This window comes from Gopherus evgoodei, chromosome 15 (assembly GCF_007399415.2).
Source record: "Gopherus evgoodei ecotype Sinaloan lineage chromosome 15, rGopEvg1_v1.p, whole genome shotgun sequence".
In the NCBI taxonomy this organism is placed as follows: Eukaryota; Metazoa; Chordata; order Testudines; family Testudinidae; genus Gopherus; species Gopherus evgoodei.
Window position 1 is genome coordinate 14,253,370 of NC_044336.1, and position 27,991 is coordinate 14,281,360.

General features: G+C 50.3%; 2 protein-coding genes across 4 annotated transcripts in view; one reads left to right on the forward strand and one right to left on the reverse strand.

Moving 5' to 3' along the window:
- The window catches only part of LOC115635483, a 34,688-nt gene extending 18,306 nt beyond the window's left edge, over positions 1-16,382 (reverse strand). For all 3 annotated transcript variants that reach the window (XM_030534326.1, XM_030534328.1, XM_030534329.1), the window contains exons 1-12: positions 16,266-16,382; positions 9,731-9,838; positions 9,368-9,443; positions 8,248-8,404; positions 7,777-7,822; positions 7,397-7,455; positions 7,249-7,284; positions 5,675-5,727; positions 4,644-4,776; positions 4,089-4,285; positions 2,236-2,281; positions 2,048-2,113 (exon numbers count right to left, since the gene is read on the reverse strand). In XM_030534326.1, the coding sequence (XP_030390186.1) occupies positions 2,048-2,113; positions 2,236-2,281; positions 4,089-4,285; positions 4,644-4,776; positions 5,675-5,727; positions 7,249-7,284; positions 7,397-7,455; positions 7,777-7,822; positions 8,248-8,404; positions 9,368-9,443; positions 9,731-9,838; positions 16,266-16,302 (1,014 nt within the window). In that variant the 5' untranslated portion in view covers positions 16,303-16,382. The remainder of the gene's footprint in view (positions 1-2,047; positions 2,114-2,235; positions 2,282-4,088; positions 4,286-4,643; positions 4,777-5,674; positions 5,728-7,248; positions 7,285-7,396; positions 7,456-7,776; positions 7,823-8,247; positions 8,405-9,367; positions 9,444-9,730; positions 9,839-16,265) is intronic.
- Positions 16,383-18,532: 2,150 nt separating this feature from the next.
- On the forward strand, positions 18,533-27,978 carry GALK1 (galactokinase 1). Its single transcript, XM_030534330.1, has 8 exons — positions 18,533-18,999; positions 22,254-22,443; positions 23,177-23,296; positions 24,301-24,436; positions 25,481-25,662; positions 26,303-26,453; positions 27,049-27,211; positions 27,710-27,978. The coding sequence occupies exons 1-8, from the start codon at positions 18,832-18,834 to the stop codon at positions 27,779-27,781; spliced, it is 1,182 nt and encodes a 393-aa protein (XP_030390190.1). The 5' UTR covers positions 18,533-18,831; the 3' UTR covers positions 27,782-27,978.
- Positions 27,979-27,991: the final 13 nt, after the last annotated feature.

The window sequence follows — 27,991 nt, forward strand, 5'->3', positions numbered from 1 at the left end:
GATCCATTTGTTTGCAAATTGAAATGCTTAAAGCAAGGTAGGAGAAGGATTTTTCCTTAGAATCTGGAGAGTGCAGGCAGGAAGTGTTTATGCTACCAAATAAAAAATTCATTATGGCTTAGAGTTTTCTCCACTGCCTAATGCTTTTTTTAGTCCATCTGTTCTTAGCAGGGCCAACAAAGTCAAACACACTGAATTTCACAGAAGTCTGCAGCTCTTTAGTTCCTGTGAATGGGGAAGTGTACCTATTGGGTTTCTGGGAACTGGGCAGGCGGAAGCCGGCCCACTGCTAACGGATCCCCCACTTGGCCTAAGGGGAGGATCTACAGGACTTCAAAAACCCAACTGATTTTGGGGGACAACTAATAAAAGAACAGGGACAGGAGTGCGGTCAGAGGGTCATAAGAAGGGAGCCTGACGGGGACACCAAGCAGAGAACCCCAGACAGCGCCCACTGCTCCTCAAAGGCATCAAGGGAGCCAGGGGAAGTGTAGCAGAGTGGTTACCCACTCCTGCCCTGAGAGGTTTAAAAAGCGGCCTGGGAGGGCTTGAAAGCTGCAGCTCTAAAAGCTGGGCTGATTGAGGAAGCAGCCGCAGCTGGGCCACACCCTAATCAGGCCACAGCTGGCCTGTATAAAAAGGCCAGGGAAGCCAGGAGCAAACAAACAGTCTCCCTCTGCCTGTAGAGGGAGAAGGGCCTGGTTGCAGGGAGCTAGACGCAGGGTACCTGAGTGGAGCAGGGCTGGGGAAAGGCAGAGGAGCTAGGGAGCTCCTGCCTGGAAAGCCCCAGGCTGCAGCCTAGCATAAGGCTAAGAGGTACTGGGGGTTACAGGGGGCAGCCCAACGGGTAGGCAAAGGCAGCACGTCTAAAGCCCTTTGCCTATGATGAGTGGCTGATACTGCAGTCTGCCCCAGTGAATGGGGGCTAGATGGAGACTAGGCAGTAGCCAAAACTGAGGCAAAGTGGGGATAGTGGGTTGGGTGTTCCCCGGGGGGGAGACCCAGATTGGTGGGGTACTGCCAGGGGACAGCACCCAGTTAAAAGGACACCGGGGTCCAGGGAGGGACATGGGGGCCAAGAGGACAGGTGGATCACCGGCCTGCAGAGGGCGCTCCTGGCTGGAAGTGAGCTAATTCCCAAGGACAACCAGCAGGAGGCGCCACAGCGGTGAGTCTGCACATCTACGAGAAGTTTTAAATTGAGAGGGCATCTTCTGGAGGAAAATTACATCACAATCTCAGGCCCCAATTCAGGAAAGTCCTGAAACAGCATGTGATTAAATTCTAGCAACTTTAATGGGATTTAAAGCCCCTGGATAAGTGATTTCCTGAACAGAGGTTAACCCTTATGGACCACAGCCACAGACAGGCTAGACAAGTGAGTTGCATTATCCTGTACAATGGAGTCACCACGCTGGGCCTTTAAAATTTGCATACGAACCCCAGAGACTAGACAGGTCTGGTTTGCTACCATAGAGGAACGAGAGCGGGGGAACCCAGCTGAACAGAGGTGAAGAGAGTTTGAAGAGGAGACTCTGGGTTTGTCAGATAGATGAAGAGCTGGGGGTCAGCAGGGAAGAGGAGTTGTTCCCAGGCAGCAAAGAACCCCTGCCCTGTTCTCCCATGCCCCATTCTTCTACTCTGAAGGCCCCACGCAGGAGGTCTTAGGGAGCAGAGAATGCCTGCCCTGCCCTGCCACAGGCTTCAGAGTGGTAGCTCTGTTAGCTGTTTTTGCCCTGCCACACACCCCCTCACTACTAAGGACCCAGGGAGGATTTTTTGGAAATTAAAAAGTAAGGACATTCCCAAACAAAGAAATCAGACTGGAGGAAGGGATGAGAGTGCTGGGGAAGTTGAGCTTATTAAACAAACACACCCCCAAGCCCTTAGAAGGCGAAGAAATTTGGCGTTAAGATTAAACCAAAAAGAAACCGAAAGAGCTGAGAGGTCCAGAATGGCGCTGGCACCACCAACAACCTCATCTCTGCCCTGGAGCAATGCCAGCCACCAGTCCATCCTTCCTGCAAGATCACAGCTAGAAACTCACCCTTGGGCACAGGTGTTGCTCTAACACTGTGGGTATGCCTTCGTCCAGCACCTCCTTGCCACCGTACTGAAAACAGATCAGGATGGGGGAAATAAAATGAGTATGTTAAATGAAAGTCAGGGGAAACAAGACACCCCCCCCCCCCACACACACACACATATTACAGTCCATCAGAATCACAACTGTACCTTTCCTACATTGGCCTGGCCCAGGTACCGCAAGTTGTACAGTAGCCTGGGGAGGAAGAAACAGAATTAGGACAGGGAGTCCATGCATAGCTCCTCCAAGGTGTCTTGCTCTGGCACAACTTAAAGCATGCACCAAACCCACTCACCCCCAGAACAGAATGATGCTGGCTGCTTTACGTTTGAGATTCTAGATGAATCACAATACTGGTACCAACCTTAAGGATCTCTACAACCCCTGGGCGTGGAGCTTGCATTTCAGCGCAAAAGAGCAGCTGCCTAGCGTGCGTTGGATGCTGAGGACTGCTCTGGAGCACACGCTGCAGTGGAAATGCTGCCCAGCCCCACATACGTGTAAGCAGAGTCAGGATGAGCGCTACCCTGACATCTGGTGGTGAATTGTAGGGAATGTGGAAAGAATTCCAAGAATTTCAAAGAATGGGGAAAGATTTGCATTGGCATCCACCCTCCACTTAGCATAAGCCCACAGCAGACTGGGATGGTTATGTTAACAGCTCTGGGATCCCCAATTTCTTTGTTATTGGGGCAGGAAAAAAAAAAGTTTGTCACCCTGATTGTGTGAATAGGGAGCTGTGGGACTGCTTTGTGACAGAGATGACTCAACCTCAGTTGGGTGGTACTTGCTAAACATGGGACATGGGTTCCAAAACCCCGTGAAGGGAGAGAGGTTGGGGACTGGTGTGTGTACCTGATAGTATGGGCCCCTTGTGAGGGTCTGGAACACCAATTGCACATCCTCCTCTCTCCACTGTGGAATGTCAGAGTTGATTTTTTATTCCCTTAAGAATCCAGATACAGGTTACTGAGCTGAACTCACTTTTGGCTAATGGTGCACTAGCACTGGGGCTCCCCTCCTTTGAGCTGAAATCACTAAAGAGCTGAAATTACTGAGCTGAGAGCACTGAGTACTGTGCTAACTAGTGGGGGAGCCTGAAGCGATACTGTGGAACAGAGCAGCTGGCAGAGTGGAGCAGTTTATGGGGACAGCTGGAGCGGATCACAGGACAGCTGGTGGAGCAGAGCAGCTGGTGGAGCGGCCCACGGAGCCGAGCAGTTTGCAGGGACAACTGGAGCAGCTCACAGGACAGCTGGTGGAGCAGAGCAGCTGGTGGAGTGGAGCAGCTTGTGAGGATGGCTGGAGGAGCAGAGTGGAGCAGCTGGTAAAGCAGAGCAGTTCACGGAGAAGGCGGGAGCAGAACCCACGGAGAGGCAGGGCAGTTGGCCCCGGATCACGTAAGGTGCCCCTTTCTACCCAGGCTGGGGGGAGGGACGTCTGCAGATAGACTCTCGAACTTTGGGGCTGCACTGACCCAGGACAGAGACTTTTGGATTGTGGGACTTTTGGGACTGTGGGTGATTTGGGGGTTGCTGGACTCAAGAGCCCAGGAAAGAGGACACAGCCCAATTTCCTGGGGTGGGTCTTTGCTCACAGTTTGGTCTATAAATTCTAGTTAAGGTGTTTTCCCAATTTAGTGTTTGTTGTTTATCTCATGTATTAAACCTTTTCTGCTACACCGAGACTCTGTGCTTGCGAGAGGGGAAGCATTGCCTCTTTGAGGCACCTAGGGGTGTGTGTAAGATTTTCCCAGGTCACTGGGTGGGGGCTTGAGCTGGCTTGGCATTGGGTTATTGAAAGGAAACCCCTGGATACTGAACCCGGCCCTTGTTGCTGCCAACTCAGAGGGGCAGAAGGGTTACATACGTAACAGAGACCTCTACCCCCTTTCCCACCCCGGCTTGGCTTCATTTCTCAAGCTCAGGGCTAACCCAATGCTGGGCACGTGGGATCATGTCGCCCCTACTGATGGGGGTTCCTCAGTTCCAGCTGGCCCTACCTGCCCCCCTGCAGGCACCGCTCCTCCTTCTCCTCTTTGTGTCTGTGTTCCTGTTGGAGCTGGAAGCTGGGGACCTTCTCCCTCAGCACTTTCAGGTAGGGCAGCAGCGGCCTGTACATCCCTCCGTCATGCCATTTCCATCGGATGATGCGGAAGCTCAGGGGCTTGCCCTTCAGCTTCTGCAGCACAGTCCCTGCCTGAAGAAGAGGAGAGAGCCAGAGCATCCATTGAGGGTAGGGGGTTTGGATCACCCCATGCCAATCCCCTCCCTGCTTTCTGTGGTGCAGCTGTGTGTACTCTCAACAGCTGTTAACAATGGAACAACCCGGCCTCACCCCTGCGATCCGGCCACAAGCTGCCAACACATCGTTCCCCCGCTTCCTGTTCACAGGGAAATTGTTCTGTATCCATCCCACGGCCAGATACCTCATCCCTCTGCATCTCCCTCCCCAGACACCAGTGAGGCTTTTGCTTCAGAAAGGATCCCAGGAGAGGGGGGCAGCACATCAGCTCCTGAAGGCAGGAATTTGTTTGACCCCGCGCAATTCCCCATACCTGTCCATTGCGTGCATTTCTCAGGGAAAAGCCACTGATCTCGTCAATGACATCTCCAACCAGCACCACCTCGTCCACCTCTGCCTGGCTCTCGGGAAGCACCTCGATGACAAAGATCCGACCGTCCAAGTACCTGAGGGCAGAGCCGAGACACAGAGTTCAGCCGGACGGACTGGATGAAAACACCCCAAGCAGCTGGGGAGGCAGGATTCCTTAAGCCAGAGGAAGAACTAATGTGGCTCTACATCCCTTGGCCCAAACAGGAGGCGGGTCCAGCCACTTACAGCCCTTTTGCTCACTGGAGGACAAGGCAGCTGCTCGCAGAGTCCATTGGCATTTGGGGTTTTGGGGTGTAACGGGTGCAAGCTTGCTGTTCAAATCAGCCTTCCCCTTGCTCTGGTTTTCGCATAGGGGCATGCACCCTGCCTTGGGAGCACTTTCAGCCCGGGTCTGGTTGGCATCTAATCAGGGACATGGCCCAGCCGTGGCCATTGGAGAGAGTCCAGAAAAGAGCAAAAATGATTAAAGGTCTAGAAAATATGACCTACGAGGGAAGATTGAAAACATTGGGTTTGTTTAGTCTGGAAAAGAGAAGACTGAGAGGGGAAATGATAACAGTTTTCAAATACATAAAAGGTTGTTACAAGGCGGGAGAAAAAATTGTTCTCATTAACTCCTGAGGATAGGACAAGAAGCAATGGGCTTAAATTGCAGCAAGGGAGGTTTAGGTTGGGCATTAGGAAAAACTTCCTGTTGGGCTGGTTAAGCACTGGAATAAATCACCTAGGGAGGTTGTGGAATCTCCATCATTGGAGATTTTTAAGAGCAGGTTAGACAAACACCTGTCAGGGATGGTATAGATAATACTTAGTCCTGCCATGAGTGCAGGGGACTGCACTAGATGACCTCTCAAGGTCCCTTCCAGTCCTACGATTCTATGATAAGTCCATAGATCCCAGCAGCACCCACTGCAATGCGGACGTGAGGCTGCTGAGCAGCAGGGGAAGGGAGGAGGAAAGCTGGTCTCTTACCTGAGCACCATCCCCAGTTCTCTGCAGGGTACAGTCTCATAGGTCACGCACACCTAGAACACAGCATTTCTCAGTACAGCCTCCAGCAATGGCTCCAGTAGCACAAGAATTCCCTCCCAGTCCCTTTCAGCCTTGGCAAGGAGGGGGGCATTTTGTCCCCATTAGTGTTTGCTCCATTTACATTTGGGGGAATTGCTCTGAGAGATGCCCGCCTAAGACCTCTGGAGTCTGAGGTCATCCATTTATCCACAGAGGACGTGCACCAGCAGTGAGCATTCCCCCTTAGAGCCCCACCCATGGGCCTCCAAACCAACCTTGCGCCCCACCGCCATGTCTTTCCAGAGAGACTACTAAATGCCCGCCTACGGTGCTCAGCCAAAGTTTGTTCAGTCTTCAGCCTTTCTGCTGAAACTGCCAATCAGAGGGGTGACTGTGGTGGTGCTTTTTGAGACAGACTCCAGCCTGCTAGACACTGGACAGAGGCCAGGGCCGGCCACCCATCCCCACATGTCTTAGGTTGCCATGTTGTAATGACCTTTGGACAGTGGAGTCACAGGTTCCATGTCCCATTACTAACCCTTGGAGCCAACTCCTTCTGGGAAGGCAGCTTTCTGACCTCCCTGACACACGGTCATTCACTGTAGGTCTCTAACCTGGGATTTAGGCAGGGCCAAGAAAGACTCGAGGGATTAGTCTGCAGGATGGACACACACACAAACCCTGTATTCCCCCCAGAGAAACACTTCCCATCATGCCACGTTAATTAAAGGGACAGAGGCAACCTGAAATGCAGTCCATTCAGTTGTAAATCTTCAAGGGGCAGGCACCATGGTTGAAATCCTGGGCCCATGAAAGTCAATGGGAGTTTTGCATTTGGCTTCGGTGCCATCTGAATTCCATCCCAGGTCTTTGTTTTTTATATATATTATATATATATATATATATATATATATATATATATAAAATAAATGAATGAAGACAAACAGAACTATTTCTAAGATTTTGAAAATCCAGTGGAAAGGGGGAGGGGATAATTTTAAAAGAAATTAACACTTCCCTGCAGGTTTGCAACCTCCTAGCACAAGAAAACCAGAAAAATGGAACTGAGTGAAACTGACTGGCCTATTTTCAGAAATGCAAGATGTACAAGAGCAGCAGTAATAATAGGGACCTAGATTTTAAACATTCCTCCAATTTTAGATACCTGCAGTGTTAGTAACTTAGCTTCAGTCCTGTAAACACTGATTTACCTGCTTCACTTTACTAGCAGGAGTGGTCCCTGGGACCCAAGGGAGTAAAGTGAATCAGGGGAGTAAATGTTTGCTGGTTCAGGACCTATGTTAAGGAATCACATAATGGGCTAGATCTTCAGCCAATGTAAACAGATGGCACTTCAATGGAGCTAAGCCGATTTGCACCATCTAGCCCAATGATTTTCAACCTGGCAGCGTCTCTTGAAGTCTAACAATGTTCTGTGTTTATGATCCAGGTATTCAGCAAGGGGCCACTCAGCAGATGGAAGGAGGAAGAATAAAGTCTTGGATCCCACATCAGAGGGAGAAGCAGAGTCTTACCGGCAGCAGCCAACTTTCATCCAAGAAACTGGAATTCTGCAGATAGAGCACAGCAGAGCAACTGGGGTCAAGTAAGGAGACGAAGACCTCTGCACACAGAGTTATGTTAGACACACAAAGCTGCTGCCAGCCCAACTTATTACCTTACCTGCAGATCCAGGGAGAAATTCATCTCTGACACCACTAGCATCAGTGAGAGGAACGGCTCTGTAAGAGGGGGGACCAAGAGCCAACATTACTGCCAGACTCCTCACCAGCTTATCCCCATGTCCCAGGGATACTGCAGCGGTCCAGATCAGAAGAGATTTTCCACGTAAGTAGCAGGCAATAGAGGACATGGCCCCCAATTTGGACAAGAAGGAGTTTTAGATCGTCAGGGTGATACTGTATTAAGAATAACAATACTTGCCCAACTGTACATACTAACAATATTTTGCACTTCTCCAGTGCCTTATATCTCAACCAATTTGTGTTGTTGGGGTTTTTTTAAGTGACATTGCTGAATTCTGGAGGAAGTCTCAACCTTACCCATTAAATCTTCATTTCCCAGCACTGAGACCAGAGGATCGTAACACTGAAATTAAAAAATTTAAAACAAACACACACACAGATACACATATGATTTAGTTGTACACCATGAACTGAAAAACATGGCCACAAAACCATCTAAAATTCTACACTTTAAATTGCATCCATGGTACAAACAGAAATGAATGACCTCAAATTTGTTCTGGAAGGTGGTTTTAGCTTGGCATCCAGAAGCCTGGATTTTTATTTGAATCCTCTGGAGCCTGTTCATCTGGCCTAGAGAACTCAGGGGAGATTTCAAATTCTTCCTATTTTTGTTTAGGCTGGAATTATAAAATACAGAGGTTCGAGGGGAAAAAAAAAAAGTCTCTTTCCTTAGGTCCAAGATTTGGCTCAGTTCTTAGTTTATCCAAACCCAGTTCCCTGCTGCCCCTCATCATAAAGATATTTCATGCTGAAAACTCTTCCTACCTCCAGCAGTTTTGGACTCCGAGCCAGCTGTTGAATGGCAGTAGCTAGTGACTTCTGATTTAAAGCTAGGCGCAGGAAGTACCGCCCTCGTCCCTGTGCTGTCAGCACCTTCTCACAAGAACTGGCTTTCTCTACCATGATTGACAAGGGGGTCACCCTATAAAGAAGAAATGTGAAGGGGTGCCAGGAAATATTTACAGCATCGGCAGGCAACGACCCATTCCCAGGCTCTGGTCGTCTGCCAAAGGGGTCTTGGTCACTCACTTGTAATGGGGTTCTCTTCCAGGAGTAAGCCATTGTGCCAGTTTCTGTAATGGCACCTGTCACAGTTCAGGACAACTACACCTATATTCCCCCTGTAGGGTCCAGCAAGGGGACCCCATCTCAGTTTCCAGCTCCCCTGGTCATCACCTCTTCTGGGTGGAGACACATGTCTCACTCCCTTCTGACCCATGTATTTCCAAGTTGCACTGCTTCCTGATCATACTGTGAATTGACCTGCAAAGTCAGTCTGCCTGAACAGGTCTTCGCTTCCTTTCCCTCCAGAGATGGCATTGAGTGTAATTGCTGCAGTTCTAAATTACCAGGCATTTCTCCCTATGCAAGCCTCCTGGGTTCTTAAGGTACAAGTGCTACAGAGAACACATCTCAAAAAACAATAAAAGAACTTCCACGCATGCTAATAAGCTTATCAGAGATCACCTCAACCCTAACAGGGCCTCTAGCAGGAACAGTCCTTTGAAACCCCACCCAAGAGGTTTCAAGTTCATCACAGTTTTAGCTCGAAACAAGGAATCAGTCTTATGGGGCCTCAGTAAGCCCAGTCCTTCCATCCCCACCCCAAGGATTGGGGTTCTCCAGGGACCAGGGATCCTGTCCATTGGCCGGATCAGGAAGAAGACCCTGAGCCAGTTTAAAACCAGGCTATTTGTCCAAAAATCCTTCCTTCGTGCATTGAGCTTCAGATAATCCTAGTGTACGTGCACCTGTTCGGGGGGGGGGGCTGTAAACGGACTTGCATTAACGTCACTCCCCCCCTCATAACACATACTCTGCCCCATTTTTTCATGCAACGGACCCAAAAGATTGTCCGGGATAACGTAATCCAAAGGCCACTCACCCACTGCAGGTATCCTGCTGAGGAAGCTGCTCTAACCAGTGCCAATAATCCCGTCTCTTGAAGCCCAGCACCAGCTCTGAAGGAGAGAGAAGAGGAGCTCCTTTAGGAAGGCCCTCTGACAGGTAACCAGGAGAGCGCTTCCCTTGGAGATTCTGCAAAGGCAGCCAGCTGCTCCTATTCTTTCCACATGGAGTCACCCCTAACCAACACACTCGACTCTCCAGGGAGTTCTAGGCCTCTGTGGTTCCTGAGCTCTGCTTGTCCTTTACTAACAAGCACCACATGCACCACTCTGTGCTGCTTCCCCTCTCTCGGGCCCGCACCACCCCTTGTAGCGTGCATGGAGTAGTAGTGGCCACTCACGTTTAATTCCTTTTCGAAGGATCGTTTCCAGGATCTCGCAGAAGGGGGCTAGGTGCGGGGAGGCATCAGTGCACGGGCTGCTCCCCTCCTTGATGGCGAGGATGCACGCTGGGAGACAGTGGGAGGCAAGCAGAATGCTGAGGGCACCCGTTCACATCACCTTCTCGTGGGACTGGTCTCGATGAGCTGGTATTTTTAAACCAGAGCTAGAGCAACAGCCTGAGGAATAACTCTGCAGTCAGTCTGTTACCATCAGGTTAATTTATTTGGCAGGAAGGTCCATGGGAAGTTCCAGTCACATGGTCAAACCATTTGCTCAGCTCCCAGAGATATAAAATCAATGTTAAATACCAGGAGGAAAGCAAATTCACTCCTTGCTTCAAGCCTGGCTCATGAGAGGTAACTTGGTCTAGAGAAAGAGAACAGGGCTGGGCATCAGGACTGCCCGAGTTCTAATGCCAGCTCTGCTAGCAGACCACTCTGAGACTTTAAGCAAGTCAGAACCCCTGGGGCTGAGTTTCCTACCGATACAAGGGGGGATAGCACCACTTCACAGCTCTAGAGAGAGATAGGGAGGGTTAGACAATATCTATCATTCACACATAGTTTTTCCTTTGTAGTAGGCACAAAAGGCCCAAGACTGAAATGTGTCAAGCACTCTCAACTCTCCTTGACGGACAATGGTGTTTGAGAGTGCTTGACACCTGGCAGAACTGGGTACAAAAGCCAGCATCCCCTTCCCTTCTACCTACAAGGAAGGTGGGCATTTCAGCAGCTTGGTTGAAAAATGCAATTGTTGCCTTTCTATCAGCTCAGTCACAGCTGATGGTCAGCGCTGTTATCATCTGGAGAGGTGGAGCACAACATACAGAAGAAAAGGCTTAGAACTTGTCTCAGGGAATAGGGGAAGCTCTGATCACTGCCTAAGACAGGACAAGGCTGCCCTGCTGAAGATCAGCTTTACTTTCTTTTCTCTATTGGGTTCCTGCCACGTTACTCCCGTTTCTCTAAAGCCAGCAGCACTCTCCTACTTCCTAGTACATCGCTAGAAACCAGCTGGAGCCTGACAGATAGTCTCACTTTTCGACCACAACCTACACTTCTGCCATAAAGAGCAAGTAAGGAGGACTAACAACCTCGTCTCCTTACAAACACTGCTCAGCAGCAGCAGCGATCTCCCAGGCTGAGGCAGAAGGATCTCCTTCCTGCTGCTGTAACGCCTGAGTCATTCTTCACTGTGGGCTGGTCTACACTACGGGGGGAAATCGATCTTAGGTACGCAACTTCAGCTACGTGAAAACGTAGCTGAAGTCGAATATCTAAGATCGGATTACTCACCCATCCTCACCGCGTAGGATCGATTCCGCAACTCCGTTGGGGTTGGTGGAGTTCAGGAATCGATATAAGCGCGCTCGGGGATCGATATATCGCGTCTAGATGGATTTGTAGGGACTGTGGCCTGCATTTCCCACTCACAGAAAAGCAGGCTGGGGAGACTGTCCAGTATATGAGGTGCCTGCTGGTGAAATCTCTCAGGAAGTAGGTAGGAGAGCTATAGGAGGAGGTGGCTAGGCTGAGGCATATCCGTTCCCATGAGGAATTCATTGAGCGTATTCATATGGAGACCTCCAAGGCTAAGGAAGCTGTCCAGCTAGAGAGGACTGCAGTCATGCCCCTAGGTGAAGAAGATATGGCTCCATCACAGGGAAGACACTGGCAGCCGGTTATTTCTGATGGCAGGCAGTGCTTCACCCCTGCTCCCAACCTACCCACCACAGTGATGAAGAACCATTATGCTGCCCTGGCAACAAGCAATGAGGAATTGCCCCAAAGGTGGATGAGGAGAAGTTCTGTACCCCCAAGCCTGGGAGGTTCACAGTTACTACTCCCAGAAGGAAATGTAGGATAGTGGTGGTTGGTGGCTCCCTTCTTAGGGTGACAGAGGCACCCATCTTTCGGCCTGACATGGCATCCCAGAAGGTATGTTGCCTGCCAGGGGCCCATATCTGAGACATTACAGAGGGACTGCTGATGCTGGCCCTCTAACAACTACCCCATCTGTGAGCAGATGAGAAGTGACTGCAGGGCTCTGGAAGTGAGGGTCAAGGAGTTGGGGGTGCAGGTGGTGGTCTCTTCGATCCTTCCAGTCAAGAGTAAGGGCCCAGGCGAAACAGATGCTTTCTGGAGGTGAATGCCTGGCTGTGCAGATGATATTGACAGGAGGGTGTCAATTTCCTTCACCACAGAATTCTGTTCTCGGAAGAAGGACTGAGTCGAGATGGCATCTCCCTATCAAAGAAGGGGATGTGTATCTTTGGATACAGATTGGCTAACCTAGACAACTGACAAAACCATCCAAAGCAGGACTGGGTGGTGATGGGGAACTTCAAATACCCAGACATCTGTTGGAAAAATAATATAGAATGGCCCAAATTATCCAACAAATTCTTGGAAAGCATTGGAGACAATTTTTTTTACTTCAGAAGATGGAGAAAGCAATGGGGGAGAGGCTGTTCTACATTTTATTTTGATAAATAGGGAGGAACTGGTAAGAATTTGAAAGTGAAAGGCAGCTTGGGTGAATGTGATCATGAAATGACAGAGATCATGATTTTAAGGAACAGTAGGAAGGAAAAGAGCACAATAAAGATAATGGATTTCAAGAAGGCAGACTTTAGCAAGGTCAGGGAGTTGGTAGGTAAGATCTCATGGAAAGCAAGTCTAAGGGGAAAAACAATCCAAGAAAGTTGGCAGTTTTTCGGAGAGATGTTAAGGGCAAAACAGCAAATGATCCCCCTGTGTAGGAAAGGTAGGAAGTATGGCAGAAGACCACCCTGGCTTAACCAGGAGATCTTCAATGATCTAAACTCATAAAAGAGTCTTACAAAAAGTGGAAACTAGATCAAATTACGAAGGATGAACATAAACAACTGGTAACGCAAGCATGTAAGGACAAAATTAGAAAGGCCAAGGCACAAAATGAGATTAAACTACCTAAAGACATAAAGGGTAACAAGAACACATTCTACAGATACATTAGAAACAAGAGGAAGACCAAGGACGTGATAGGCCAGTTACTCAATGAGAGAGGAAAGACAATAACAGAAAACATGGAAATGGCAGAAGTGCTAAGTGACTTTTTTGTTTCAGTTTTCACCAAAAACTTTAGTAGTAATGGACATCTAACATAGTGAACTCTGATGAAAATAAGGCAGGATCTGAGACTAAAATAGGGAAAGAACAAGTAAGGAATTACTTAGACAAATTAGATGTCTTCAAGTCACCAGGGCCTGATGAAATACATCCTAGAATACTCAAGGAGCTGACTGAAGAGATATTTGAGCCATTAGCGATTATCTTCGAAAACTCATGGAAGATGGCAGAGATGGGTATTTTTAATAAAAGTCATGGACAGGTCACAGGCAATAAACAAAAATTCATGGCCCAGTGACCTGTCCATGACTTGTACTATATACCCTTGGCTAAATCTGTGGGGTTCGGGAGGGGGTCCGGGGGCACAGTTGCTGCTCTGGAGAGGGGGCTCTGGGGTGCCCACTGGGTCTGGAGGTTCCAGGGCACCGACTCATACTGGGGGAGGGAGGCTCTGGGGTGCATGCTGGGGGGGCCTCCGGAGTGCTTGCTGGTGCACCCACTGGTGCTTGGAGGGACTCTGGGTGCCTGCTGGTGCTGGGGGTGGGAGGGTGGCCTGGGACTGCCGCTGTTGCTGGCAGGGGACAGCCCAGGACCACCGAAACCACTGCTGGGGTGGGCGGCAGCCCAGGAGTGCCGCCGCTGGTGCTGAAGGGAGGGCAGCCAGGGACTGCTGCTAGTGCTGGCAGGGAAGGGTAGTGTGGCTGGCCCCGGGGCCACACCTCAGGCAGCCCTGGGGTCAGTCGCACCTGCCAGCTGCAGAAGTCACAGAGGTCCTGGGGTGTCTCGGAATCCGTGACCTCCATGACAGACTCGTAGTCTTAGTTATCAGTGGTTCACAGTCAAGCTGGAAGGGCATATTAAGTGGGGTCAACACAGGGATTGGTCCTGGGCCCGGTTCTGTTCAATGTCTTCATTAATGATCTAGATAATGGCATGGAGAGTAGACTTATAAAGTTTGTGGACAATACCAAGCTGGGAGGGGTTGCAAGTGCTTTGGAGGATTGAATTAAAATTCAGAACTATCTGGACAAAGAGTCTGAAGTAAAAAGGATGACATTCAATAAGGACAATTGCAAAGTACTCCACTTAGGAAGGAACACTCAGTTGCACACATACAAAATGGGAAATGACTGCCTAGGAAGGAGAACTGCAGAAAGGGATTTGGGGGTTATAGTGGATCACAAGCTAAATATGAGTCAATGGTGTAACATTGTTGTAAAAAAAGCGCAAACATCATTCTGGGATGTATTAGCAGGGCTGCTGTAAGCAAGACACAAGAATTAATTATTCTGCTCTATTCCATGCTGATAAGGCCTCAACTGGAGTATTGTGTCTAGTTCCGGGCACCACATTTCAGGAAAGATGTCGATAAATTGTAGAAAAGTCCAGAGAAGAGCATCAAAAATGATTAAAGGTCTAGAAAACATGGCCTATGAGGGAAGATTGAAAAAATTGAGTTTGTTTAGTCTGGAGAAGAGAAGACTGAGGGGACATGATAACAGTTTTCAAGTAGATAAAGGGTTGTTACAAGGAGGAGGGAGAAAAACTGTTCTCGTTAACCTCTGAGGATAGGACAAGAAGCAATGGGCTTAAATTGCAGCCAGGGAGGTTTAGGCTGGACATTAGGGAAAACTTCCTAACTGTCAGGGTAGTTAAGTGCTGGAACAAAATGTGGAATCCCCATCACTGGACGTTTTTAAGAACAGGTTAGACAAACATCTGTTAGGGATGGTCTAGTTATCACGTAGTCCTGCCTTGAATGCGGGGGACTAGACTAGACGACCTTTTGAGGTCCTTTCCAGTCCTATTCTGCTATGATTCTAAGACTCCTCCTCCCACCCTCTTTGACTCCTTCTGAACAGGCATCTGGAGTCACTCCCAATTGCCCAAGAAAGGGAAGTGACTCACAGTGAGAAACCATCTCAGAGTTAAACTCTCTGAAACCGAGTCACCTGCCAGTATCAGCATACAATAGGCTGGCTTCTGTAAATATTGATTCATCTTTTCTGGGCTGTATGCTCTGCCCTTCAGTCTCACGGGTCTGAGCTCTAAGTGTCCAGGATGTACATTAAAGTAGTGAATCCAGGGTTTCCTCTTCCAACCCATCCCCAAAATAAAGGAAAGAGTGGGGGGGACCAGTCACCAGAAGAATGTGTGTCCCCAAAAGGGATAAAGGTGTAAGAGCTTATCGGAGATAGCAAAGATAGTACCAAAAATATGCAAGTGAAGGGTTGGCTGGTTTCTAGGGACGGGAACGGCTGGATGTAAAGGAAGAATGCATGGTGGAGTCACCATCCTTTGGAGGAGAAACTGGTCTCTACTTGGAAAGGATGACAACCCAGAATAAAAGTGACTGAGGATTATTACAGCCTGCCTGGAGGAGGAGAACGGACTCCCTTTAGCAGGGCTGTTGATTCCATGGCAGATTCTGTACAGGTGTTTCAGCGGCATTTGCTCATCTGGGGACAGTTTTGCAGGTAGCAGCTCAAAACATAAGAGAGTCTAAGGCCCTTGAAGATAGACAGAGTCTCCCAAGGAATGCACACACAGGTCACAGCACTGCACAGTGAGTAATTACAGTAGGTTTTCCATACTCCCAGTGTGTTAAGGCACAAAGCTGGTGTTCTGGCAGCAGTGTGCATGTAGAGGAGATAGGCAGTGAGGTGTGTACAAGGATCTTCCCTTGCTCCCATTTTATTACTTCCCTCCAATACCCTGTACTGGTCAAACCAACCTCCAGGCTGTGAACAGCTCCCACCAGAGCATGTTAATGCCACCTCTTCATTCAGCCACATGGGAAACGCTCAAGAGCTCTTGGAGACGTAAACTCCCACTCAAAGCTGACCATGCTGTTTCTCTACTGTTCCCAACTAGGGCTGCCACATGCAGAACAGTCTCTCTCACCCCAACCCCCGCTGGTTTTCTATAAAACCCCTCACCATGATATCTCGGTGCAACATGGCAATGCTTACATCACAAAGCAATGGTGTTAGCTCACTGCATCTGCATCAGGGTGGGCCCCAAGATCAATTGCAGGACCTCGTCATTGTCCCATGCTCATTGTTCATAGGGCCACTGTCCCCACAAAAAGGCTAGCCCGACCCAGGAAAGCCAGGGCAGGGGATGGCAACCTTACCAGGGAACTGAGCTCAGCACTTACACTCAGACCCTCTGCAAGACATCCGTTCCCCAGGGGAGTCCTCGCTTTGTGAAACAGGGGGGCAGCCTGACTCTCAAGTCTCCCCCAAGCTCTCTGGCTCCCAGGCACCTGCCCAACTCAGAGCACCATCAGCCACACTCCTCTCACCCGGTCCCTGTAAATCCCTCCAACCATGCAGCCACGCCCAGGTGCCTGCATCTCCCCCCTCCTCCAGCCACTCACCTTTCAGGGTCCCCAGCAGCGGCTCTTTCCCAGTCATGCTACCACCCTCCCCAGCCGCAGCACCAGCCCCACAGACACCTGCAGGGCTCCACCCAGTGGCGACTCTGAGTCCCTTCCGCAAACACAGGGCAACATGCTGGGAGATGCCACTCTCTCTGCAGCAGACAGGGGGGGAGCAAAGGGGGCAGGGCCCAGTTCAGGAGCTTTGCTGGGAGCCCAATACAAGGCTGTGCATTAGGAAAGCTGGAATAATCTCATCAGCTGTCCTAGAGGAAGACGAATCATGCTCCCGGGATGGTGGTCTGGGGTGAATGATTAGTAAGTGATAGAGACACCTCCCCCCGGAAGAGATTTTAGGCTGGTCCAGCGGCTTTGGAATGTTGATACTTACTATCCTGCAACAAGTCAGCGGCGTGATGACGCTGATCAGAGAAACAGACCTGAGGTGGCTGGGTTGCATCCTGACACCTCTGTGGAGGGCCAAGGAAAATCCAGACCTCTTTATCATTACTACTTATTCCCGAATGTGTCTTTTAGTTCCCATTAAACAAACATCATGATCTCCAAATGCAACAACGGCCAATCAACTACATTTCTTCACATTACTGTCTGCACTACAAACATACAATTCAATCAGACTACAATAATTAACAAGGCCAAACTAGGGGTGTTTGCAATGACAAATAGGACTCTGCATCTCACGTTAGTCCCAGGCATGACAGTGAGATTTAAAACTAACCTGGTGAAATTTTAGTATCTCATTGAAACACACATTGTAAAGCCTTTCTCCATGAAAATGAAAGGGTTTTTTAATTAATATTTGTGCCTTCAATTTTACTGCTATAATATTGCTTAGAAACTACAAAGATGAGTGCTATCAAAACGACCGCTACATTAGATAGATCCGTAACTCACTTAAGGATTTTCTGGACATTTGCAAACTGAAAAAGCTCACCTGAATGACACATTGCTCTTACAGATTAAAAACAACGAGGAGTCCTTGTGGCACCTTAGATACTAACAAATGTATTTGGGCATAAATTTTCCTGGATTAAAACCCACTTCATCAGATGCAGAAGTGGGTTTTAGCTCACAAAAGCTGATACCCAAATAAATTTGTTAGTCTCTAAGGTGCCACAAGGATTCCTCATGGTTTTTGCTGATACAGACTAACGCAGCTACCACCCTGAAACAGGTTACAGATAGGAAATGTTGCTGGTAGCCCTGCAACCTCATAATGCCACATATAATTAATCATCATTAATAATTAATATTTTATTTCATATAGCATTCTTCATGCAACGCATCCCAAAACCTGATACCAGTTTTTTTAAACTTCTCCAGGCCTCAGTCCCCTCATCCATAAAATGACCTGGCTTCTTAAAAGAGTTACTGAGAGGCTGTTAATTAATATGCCATGCTTCCTTCCAGCGGAATAAAGGTGGGATGGTAACACATGAATCCCAAACCCCATGATTTAGAACTTGCACATATAAAAGGCAGATCTTTCTAGTAGGTAGAGAGGCTGACACCACTGTGATAAATGCAGTAAAGATGGATGGATAAAGAGCTTAAGCCAGCAGGGAGAGGGAAGGCCATACGGCTAACACCCCCCCCCCCGCAAATGATTTTGTCACTTGCAAAAAAATGTTTAACAAAAATGGGAAAAAAAGAATTTTTCTTCTATTTTTTGGTTTCCACTGAAAAATCAAACTAACAAAACTGTTTTTTAAATATTTTGTGTATTTATTTATTGCAACTGACAAGCACTTTTTTGGGGGGGGCGGGTTGCTGAAAACTAAAAAATGGGGTTTGTTTTTCAAATAAATTCAACATGCCTGTGATGGAAATGGGCATTTTTGGATCCAATGGAGCTCCTGGGACATTCATAGGGAACTATGTGAATCTGGAGAACCACCCCAGAAAAAGGCCATCTCCTCTGCCCCTCTAAGCTAGGATTTCCAAGGTAGCTAACACCAGTAGAGCTGAGCTGGTGTTAGAAAAAAGTGCAAACTGTCCCTTCAGTATTCTCAGGGCCTGAGAAGTGCTGTAGGTACTGATGGAATGGCCACTCCTTCACCAAAAGCAATTCTCTCCTGGAAAACCCACCCTGCACAGGAAACATCACACTTCATCCAGCAAATGCTCCCTGGTTCTCCACTCCTGCAGCCCCTCCTTTAGAGCAAGAGCGTCCCAAAGGAAGACGTGGGGTTTTCTACAGCGACTGGAGCATATAGGCAGCTAGCTCATTGTGTGGCGGGGGGGGGGGTCCTTTCTGCTTTTAGGGTGCACCCTTCTGGCGCGCTTTGAGATCCTCTGGTGGAAGATGCAAAGAGTTAATCGCTGAACAGAGTTGCTATTTAACTCGCCTGATGTGGGAGGGGAAATGACTGACCCGAGCTAAAGGAATTCACCGGCTCCAGGCTAAGGGGCGGGGTAGGAACGAAGCCTTCAGCGCAGGCAGGAAGCGGGCGGAAGCCCACGCGACATGGCTCGGGAGTTGTTGCTCCAGCTGGGCGTTCCGCGGTGGAAGGTTGCAACCCCGCGCTCCTAGCCCCAGCCGAGCATGGCCGGGCGAAGGGAAGCCGACCTCGGCTCGCTGCTAGCGCAGGCCCGGGAGGCGTACCGAGGGGCCTTTGCAGGGGCGGACCCTGAGATCGCGGTGTCAGCCCCCGGCAGGGTGAACCTGATCGGAGAGCACACAGACTACAACCAGGGCTTCGTGCTGCCTATGGTAAGGGGGAGGGCGGAGGGGCTGGGCGGGGGCAGCCCGCCGAAGCATTGCTTGGGCTGTGGTCATGCCGGCCCCGCGAGTTGAGCGCAGTAACCCCAGGCACTTCGGTACCATCCCGCTCTTTCACAGAGGAGCGGGGGGGTCAAGTCCGCATTGTTGCGAGGGTCGGGAGCAGGATCCTCCGCGTTGCAGCCTCCCTCCGTGTTTCTGCAGCCCCCTGGCTCGCGAGACGAACACTTGTCCCGCGTGTTTGTTGCACGGGGCGTCACCGCAGAGAGACCCACAAAAGGAACCGCCCCTTGCCCCAGGAGGGTGGCGGAATAAAGAGCCTCCCCCCTCCCCCCCGCGAGAATCACAACGCTCAGACGTGCTCCTAGTCCCAGCAAAATATGCAGGGCTTGTCTACATCAGAAAGTTGCAGCGCTGGTGAGGGAGTTACAGCGCTGCAACTTTGAAGGTGTACACATCTGCAGGGCACCACCAGCGCTGCAACTCCCTGTTTGCAGCGCTGGCCGTACTCCCGTTTTGTCTCGGGTGTAGAGGATCCAGCGCTGGTAATCCAATGTAGACACTTACCAGCGCTTTTCTTGACCTCTGTGGAAGGAGGAAGCCTCTGGTAATCAAGCTGGTCTCCTTTCCCGGTTTGCTCTCTCGTTCCCGGAACCCCGAGCAAGCAGGTCTCCTTCCCTGCGGTTTGCAGGGTGGTTCGGGGAACGCGAGAGCAAACCGCGGCGAAGCTGGTCTCCTTTCCCGGTTTGCTCTCGTGTTCCCGGAACCCCCCTTGAAGCCGCCCAACAGCGCTGCAGTGTGGCCACATCTAACACCACTTGCAGCGCTGGTTGCTGTAAGTGTGGCCACTCTGCAGCGCTGGCCCTATACAGCTGTACTAATACAGCTGTAACAACCAGCACTGCAAAATTTTAGATGTAGACATGGCCTAAGTATCAAAACTATCACTCCTGAATTCTTCCCGCTCTGCTACAGCCTGAATCAGCACAGTGCCCTACAAACGGTAACCAAGTCACTCGGCTCCAGATGTCGGGTTGGGTTAGGTTAGAACTGGAAAAGGTTCAGAAAAGGGCAACAAAAATGATTAGGGGTCTGGAGCATCTGCCATATGAGGACAGGGACTTCTCAGCTTGGAAAAGAGATGGTAGTGGTGGTGGGATATGATAGAGGTCTATAAAATCATGACTGGTGTGGAGAAAATAAATAAGGAAGTGTAATTTAGACTTATAACACAAGAACTGGGGGTCACCAAATGAAATTAATAGGCAGCAGGTTTAAAACAATTGAAAGGAAGTATTTTATCACATAGTGCACGGCCAACCTGTGGAACACCTTGCCAGAGGATGTTGTGAAGGCCAAGACTATAACAGAGTTCAAAAAAGAACTAGATAAGTTCATGGAGGATAGGTACATCAATGGCTATTAGCCAGGATGGGCAGGGAAGGTGTCCCTAACCTCTGTTTGCCAGAAGCTGGGAATGAGCGAGGGGATGAATCACTTGATGATTACTTGTTCTGTTCATTCCCTCTGGGGTACCTTGCATTGGCCACTGTCGGATAGGGTCACCAGACGGCAAATGTGAAAAATCGGGACGGGGGTGCGAGGTAATAGGTGCCTATATAAGACACAGCCCCAAATATCAGGACTATCCCTATAAAATCGGGACATCTGGTCCCCCTACTGTCAGAAGACAGAATACTGGGCTAGATGGTCCTTTGATCTGACCTAGTACAGCTGTTCTTCTGGATAAAAATCGGGCCTTAGGACAATAAGTCCCCCAGTTTAGTAAACTTAAAATTTCCCCCATCACTGTGTAATGGTTTTTGACCTAGCTGTGGCAATACTGCCAGACATGCTGGGTGTGTTGGAAGCACTTCTTAGCAGCCTCTTGGCCTGGGCTTGGATTAACTTCCCCAAATGAGAATTCTAGGGCACAGGGTAACTCATTGGAGAAGGTAGGAATCATTCTCATCTTCCTGCCATTCCAGGAAACGAACAAGTGTCAGACAGCAGACTTAGAGCACCACTCTGTGGGCACAGCGCTAGGGAAAACAGCTTTAGGCCAATATTTCCAACCGTGGATGGCTCCTCAATTCTTTTTTCTGGCATCTAAATAAATGGCCTAATTTCCAAAGGTGCTAAGTGCCCTTTGACTTCCCATGCTCAACAGGGCTTTTGAAAATCGTGCCACTTATTTAGGTGCTTAAATATGGATTTGGGAGCCTGTTTTTTGGCAATCATGGGCCTGGCCTGTAATTACAACTCCATCTCCTTCAGAGCTGCAGTCTCACCGCTGAGCACGACAGGTAACATGGTCCTGGGTAAATGAGGTTACAGATGGATTGTACTGCCCTTCCCCTATTCCGAAAGTATGTCCTGAAGCAACCACTGGGCAATTAAACTGCTTAATTCTCTTCCTTTTCTTTACTCACTCTATAGTTTCTGCCCCTCTAATTTTTAATTTGCAAACACGTGTTGATGCAGACAGAGTTTTTTGCCCCTTCTGACTGCCTGGGGCAAATCCTGACTCCAGTAACTTGATCTTTGACTAGGACTTTATTTGGCAGTGGTAACATTGGGAAACCCTAAGAGAAAAAGCTAGTCTGATGCCTTCACTTTCCATAGAGCCGGGGCTGTGAGGATGGCATTTGTGATGCAATGACCTGTCCACTAGCAGCTAGGCAGAAGCCATTATACTGGTTTCCTACAGGCCACCAAAGAGCTAGCACAGCACAGTAACGTCTTTAGGTCTCCTGCTCTAGGAGGGGGAATCAGTGTTTTTTTTTTTTAATTATTTATTTATTTATTCAAGGCTGCTTTTCATGTGAACAAACTGACCCAGGGAATAAAATCCTGACGAAGAGGCAATCCTAAGAGCATCATCTCTGCACACGTGTATAATTCTGCCACTGTGTGTAGGAAGGCTGGTATCTCTCCGGGGGCAACGTTAAGGTTGTTTGGGTTTCTCAGTTGCAGGACATGGCAGCAAGGCCATCACCATCCTTGTGATAAGAGGCACAAAATAGCAACCGGTTCATAGAGAGTGGGAAATTCCTCCTCCTTGGGGCTCCAGCCTGCTCTCTATGGCCAGTTTCCCAGTGGAAGCAGGATCCCAGCCGTAATGCCAAGACCCTTGGATATCTCTGCACTGTCAGTTGCACTGGCTTTCGGAAGCAGGACGTGTTGCAGGTTTCCCTCATTTTCTTTTGCACTGGGTGGGGTTCAGCCAATGTCTCTCTCTGCAGGCCCTGCAGCTGGGCACTGTGCTGGTCGGGAGCCCAAGGCGGGATGGAACGATATCCATCATTACAACTGCGGAGGAGGCAGAGGAGCCCAAAAGGGTGCAGTTTCCAGCTCCGACAGAAGGAAACGCCCTGAGGCCCGGGGAACCTCACTGGGCCAACTATGTGAAGGGCGTGATCCAGCATTACCGGGGTAAGGTCCAAACGCACCTGGGCGGCGGGAGCAATGTTCCTGCAGGCTCTCAGGATGCAGCATGCTATGGTTGGGAGGGTGGATGTTACAATGAGACTGGGACAGAACTAGGAACAACTGTAGCCTCACTTCCAGCTGAACATTAGTGAAACCCAGCTGATTCCTGCAGCTGCTCTTCCATTTGTGTCTTGTCTGCGACTACAAGACAGTGCCTGAAACCCAGGTGCCATCTCTCTGCCTTCACCAGGCAGCCTGCCTTCCTGCTCCCAGAAGTGACTGCTCCATGGCGGAACTGGCGGTGAGTAAGGGATATCTTCCTCCACTGCCCTTCCCTCTCCCTGAAGCTGCTGCCCCAGCACTGGGCTGCAACTATAGAGAGACCAAAGAGCAGTGGGCCAAGCGTGGTATGAGGATACAGCTTGGTTGTTTGGATTACCTCGTGGGAGCGAGAGCGGAAGAGTTAAAGATGAGCCTTGAACCAGCTCATTATAGCTGTGGTACTCAGCTCCTTTGAGACGGCCTTCACCTGCCCTCTATCCGGTCAGACACAGCCTGATGGCTACTGGCCTTTCTAAACTGGACGTGGTTCCCCCAGCCAATCTCCAATGGCAGCTGCCTCCCATGGGGTGTTGTACTTCCAGGAGTGTCACCAGTCCAAGTCCACTTCATTTTCTGTCTTGTCTTTGGATGGGCTCATTCTCCTTCTCCCCTTTGTTTTTTGTCTCCATTACAGCTGGTCCTCTCCCGGGCTTCAACGCAGTGATAGCCAGTAATGTCCCGCTGGGTGGTGGCCTGTCTAGTTCAGCCTCTCTGGAAGTGGCTACATATACCTTTCTGCAGCAGCTCTGCCCAGGTAACACAACAGCCGGTTCATCAGCTCCACAAGCCTAGTGCAGGAGAGAACCTCTCTAATGGGATCGATCCTCTGTGCCTAGTCCAGGCGCTGGCCAAGAGACACTATAGGAGCTGCTGTGATTCCACTTCTCCCCTTCGCCACCACTGAGAGCTGCATCACAGCCACTGAGCTGCTCCCCCTTCGCAGAGGTGGAGCTCATCCCTTCCAGCAGGGCCCCTCCAGATCCCTGGCTAACTCTGCACAGGACTAATAGGAACTCTCTCTCTCTCTCTCTCTCTGTTGAGAATCAATCAGGAAATTCTTTGGGTTGGCCAGGGTGGGTGGGGAATGCTCCTTTGGGAGCAAGTGTGAGTAAATAGCAGCACTTCCACCCTTCCCTGTGAGTGTATCAGATCAAATTCTGGCTGAAGAATGTGGCATCCAACATATGGTGAATGAATGGGTCCATGCAGCCTGGCACCCTGTCTGAGATAGTGGCCAGCACATGTGATGCCTGAGAAAAAGACAAATGTGCCCCTCACGCTGGGGAAGAGTGTGCCTAGATTGTGCAGTATTGCACGTGGGTAGGGAAGAGTCCTTGTGACCCCAGCTGGCATGTGATCAGCAACAGAATTAAGCACAGAATATGGTATATGCAAGGTTTATACCTCCCTTAAGCTCTGTTCGGAGGCCATGTGCAGGCTCTCTGCAGGGGGTGAATTTCACCCGGGCTGCAATTCCCCTTTGCTTGCATAGCTGCAAACGTTATTAGCAGAGAGAGGTTCAAACCACAGAATTTGGATTTGGAGTCTGAACTGCCAAACGCAGCCAGGTTTTAGTTGGGAGCGATCTCTAGCTATAACTCCAGCCCTTTTTAAACAGGCAGCTGCAGTGCTGGCTCTGTAATGAAAGACAGTGAAAATGAACTTTAATTCCCAACCCCCCATCCCGTCCCTGGGGCAAGGTGGGAAATGGCACGAAGCAGGCACCATGCTAATCTAGCTCTTTCTCATTTGGCACAGATGATGGGGACTTGGTAGCCAAGGCTCTGGCATGCCAGAAGGCTGAGCACACCTTTGCTGGTATGCCCTGTGGGATCATGGACCAGTTCATATCTGTGATGGGCAAAGAGGGCCATGCATTGCTGATAGACTGCAGGTCAGGACACGGACACAAAGCTTATTTTACCATTTCATGATGATACTCTGCACTTCTACAGCACCTTTCTTCCGAGGATCTCAAAGCCTGATCATCTGCCCACTAAGCCTCATAACAGAGGCTTGGAGAGGTGTAGGGCCAGACACCCGTTACATTAAGAGTTACACTACAGAGGGGCCTTATGTATAGTGTCTAGCTGGCTGGGCAAGGGCAAGCCTAGCCTGGGGATCTGAACAGCATGTGAGCTGCTCCCCACTGGAACTAGTAGCCTCCTGTGACCTTCGGCCAGTGACAAAGGGTCACAGTCCCCACTATCCAGCACCCCCCAGCTTTCCACACACACACACAAGCCACAGAGATCTTGGGATAGGGCCACAAGATGGCTCCATGGCTGTGGATGCTGGATAGCCTTCCACAGGGTTGTTGTTATTATGGCAATGGAATGACTTAAACAGTAAAACCCTGACAGAAATCCTTACAGGATCATGGCCAGTAAAACCCACCCTTGGAGGGCCAGGAACTCCAAAGTTACTATTGAATGTTTCCATTGCAGTAGTGCCTACCGGCCACATGCTAGGTGCTGTGCAAACACCGAATAAATGACAGCCCCAGAGAGCTTAAGGTTAAACTGAAGAGCCCCCAAACACTTGGAGTAGCTTATGTAGAGGGTAAGCTCTGTGCGGGGAGGACTAGCTTTATCTGCACATGGAGGCTCTAGTAAGATAGAGCCCTGACTTTGACCTGTGGCTGTTACTGCAGTACAATTGGTGAGATGATGAAAATGCAGCATCAAAGTGCCCAAATCACCTTAACTCTGCCCTTTTAGAGATGCCAGCCTCCCAGCTGTGTGGGTGGAGAGCAGCTCTAACACTGACTTCGTTCCTAGGTGGCTCTGAGCCTCAGAGTGATGTCCATGGCCTCGCTGTAATGCAGGCTTCTAAGGGGTGCCGAAGTTGCTGCTCTGATGCAGCTCCCAGCTCATCAGGGGCTCAGGTTGAAACAGGAAGTCCCATCCCTGTGACCCTGCTGTGACCTCTGTTCCAGGTCGCTGGAGACTTTCCTCTTGCCTTTGACCGACCCCAGCTTAGTGGTTCTCATCATCAACTCCAACGTACGGCACGCTCTGACAGGCAGCGAGTACCCCACGCGCCGGCACCAGTGCGAGGAGGCAGCGAAGGCTCTGGGCAAGGCCAGTCTGAGGGAGGCCTGTATGGCCGACTTGGAGGGTGAATGCAACGTCTTCCTTGGGTCACCAGGACTGTCTGCTGCAGCCTAAATCTTGTGTGGGGGGCGAGCTTGGCAATGGAGGGGCAGGGCAGGGACGGTGTAGGGAGCAAGCTTGGTGACAGGGGGGCAGCAGTGGGAGGGGGAAGGGATGGTGTAGGGAGAGAGCTTGGCAACTAGGGGGAGGAAGGCAGTGGGAGGGGGCAGGGACGGTGTGGGCAGCGAGCTTGGTGAGTATGGGTAGGGGGAAGAGGCAGTGGGAGAGGGGCAGGGGAGCAAGCTTGACTACCATGCGGGGGGGAGGTGGTGGGAGAAGGGGCAGGGACTGTGGGGAGTGAGCTTGGCAACTGTGTGTGTGTGTGGGGGGAAGTGGTAAGAGCTTGGTGATTTTGTGGGGAGGGGGAGGGGGCAGGGACTGTGGGGAGTGAGCTTGGTGACTGGGGGGTGAGGGGAGCAAGCTTGGTGACTTTTAAGGGGGGAAGAGGGGCAGGGACTGCATATGGAGTGAGCTTGGTGACTCTGGGGGGCAAATAGAGAAGTTAACTCAGAAGGTGCTGACAGCATGGGGCTCCATTCCAGCTGGTGCCATTTGGAGGCTCTAGGCCATGGGTCACGTTTCAGTCTAGCCTTGTGCGTCTCCAGCTGCCCAGGCACTGCTGAGCGAGGAGGTGTACCGGCGCGCGAGGCACGTCATCGGAGAAATAGAGCGCACCTCCCGGGCGGCGCAGGCGCTGCAGGCCAAGGACTACAGGACATTCGGGAGGCTGATGGTGGAAAGTCACAACTCCCTCCGGTACGGGCGTCGCCAGCCCCACTGGATAGGGACACTGCAGCCGGGGGTAGGGTAGCAGTAGCTCTCAGGGCCCAAGGATGGGACACAAGGAGAGCAAGGTGGACAGCTTCAACCATGAGATTTCCCATGCAGTGTCCTACCTCGTCTCTCCCACCGCTCACCATTCCGGGGTGGGGGGGGGAGGAGGGGGGGAGCGGGTGGGAAGCCTGAAATAAGTAACAGACTTTAGGAATAACTGCAGAAAAGAGTCTGTTCTACTGTCTTGGCATTGGTCTGTACCAGAGGATTCAGAAGGAGGCCTCTGCCCCTGCTCCTCAAGTATGCCCATGGCCAGTTACCCAATACCCCTACCACTGAAGGAAACGTGCCAGGAATCCCAGCAGCTGGGCCTGCACTTTGAGAGGCTTTGTGCTTTCCATTTTGGCTGGCAAATGCATGTGTTTCTAGGACTGGCCTGAAATTGGACCTCAGGAGGAATCAAGCGACTCTTCCATCTCTCACTGCAGCCAGGTGCTATAGGGCTGGGTGTGTTAGGAATGTGTGTACAGGGATGCAACACTGGCAGGCTGCCCAGACTCTGGTTTGTGTTTCCCAGGGATGATTATGAGGTCAGCTGTCCTGAGCTGGATGAACTGGTGGCTGCAGCATTGGAAGTCAGTGGGGTTTATGGCAGCAGGATGACAGGTGGAGGCTTCGGAGGCTGCACGGTCACGCTGCTGGAGGCTGGAGCAGCAGAGGAAGCTGTGCAGCACATCAAGGTATGTAGCTCTTCTAACGCCATAACTCTGGCCTTCAACCTGGCCTCAGGACTTGCAGGGCAGAGCTTGGCTCCACCAGTGTGAGTGGAGAATTCTGACCAGGCAAGGTCAAGGCAGAGGAGGAGGCCCATGGAAGGTGGCTGAAAAGGCTGCTCAATCAGACTGGGATAGTGAGACAGACGAGTGTCTCCAGAGAATATCCCAGGAGAATGAATAAGCAAAGTGACATGTAGCTGGAGAAACTGCCTGGAGGACATGGATTGGTAATGGGGCTATAGGACCTTTGGCTCGCTAGGGCGCTAGTCTCAGTGTGACCATCTGACTGGTCCCATCAGATATGGTCGTACCGAAGTGTATATGAAATGAGTTGTGGTCGGGGGCCAATAATGCTTAGTCTGGCAGTAGCTTCCCTGAATGCATTCTGATTGTGTGGCCCATTGCATTAGCATGTAGACTCTGTTGGACTCTTCAGTGTTTGCTTCTCCTTTTGTCTCCTAGGAGAAGTACAATGGCACAGCTACTTTCTATTTCACCATGCCTTCAGATGGGGCAAAGGCACAGCCTCTGTAAGGAGTGACTTCCCTTCCTGCATAGGGCTCTCTGACTCAGGGTCTTGAACGGCATCAGAGGAAAAGTCCTGAGCCAGCTGCCTTCTCGCGTCCTCCTGGAGGAAACCAAACATGACCCTAACTTCTAACTTCACAATGGAACACAGGGAAATGTACAGATCTGTGCCACTCAAATAATAAAACTAATTTTGCACAACAGTTCTGCCTCTTG

Coding starts and splice junctions, on each gene's coding strand:
- GALK1 (XM_030534330.1), top strand. CDS start 18,832: ATGGCCGGGCGAAGGGAAGCCGACCTCGGCTCGCTGCTAGCGCAGGCC. Junction 23,297..24,300: donor TCTGCAGCAGCTCTGCCCAG/GTAACACAACAG, acceptor CATTTGGCACAG/ATGATGGGGACTTGGTAGCC. Junction 26,454..27,048: donor GAAAGTCACAACTCCCTCCG/GTACGGGCGTCG, acceptor TGTGTTTCCCAG/GGATGATTATGAGGTCAGCT.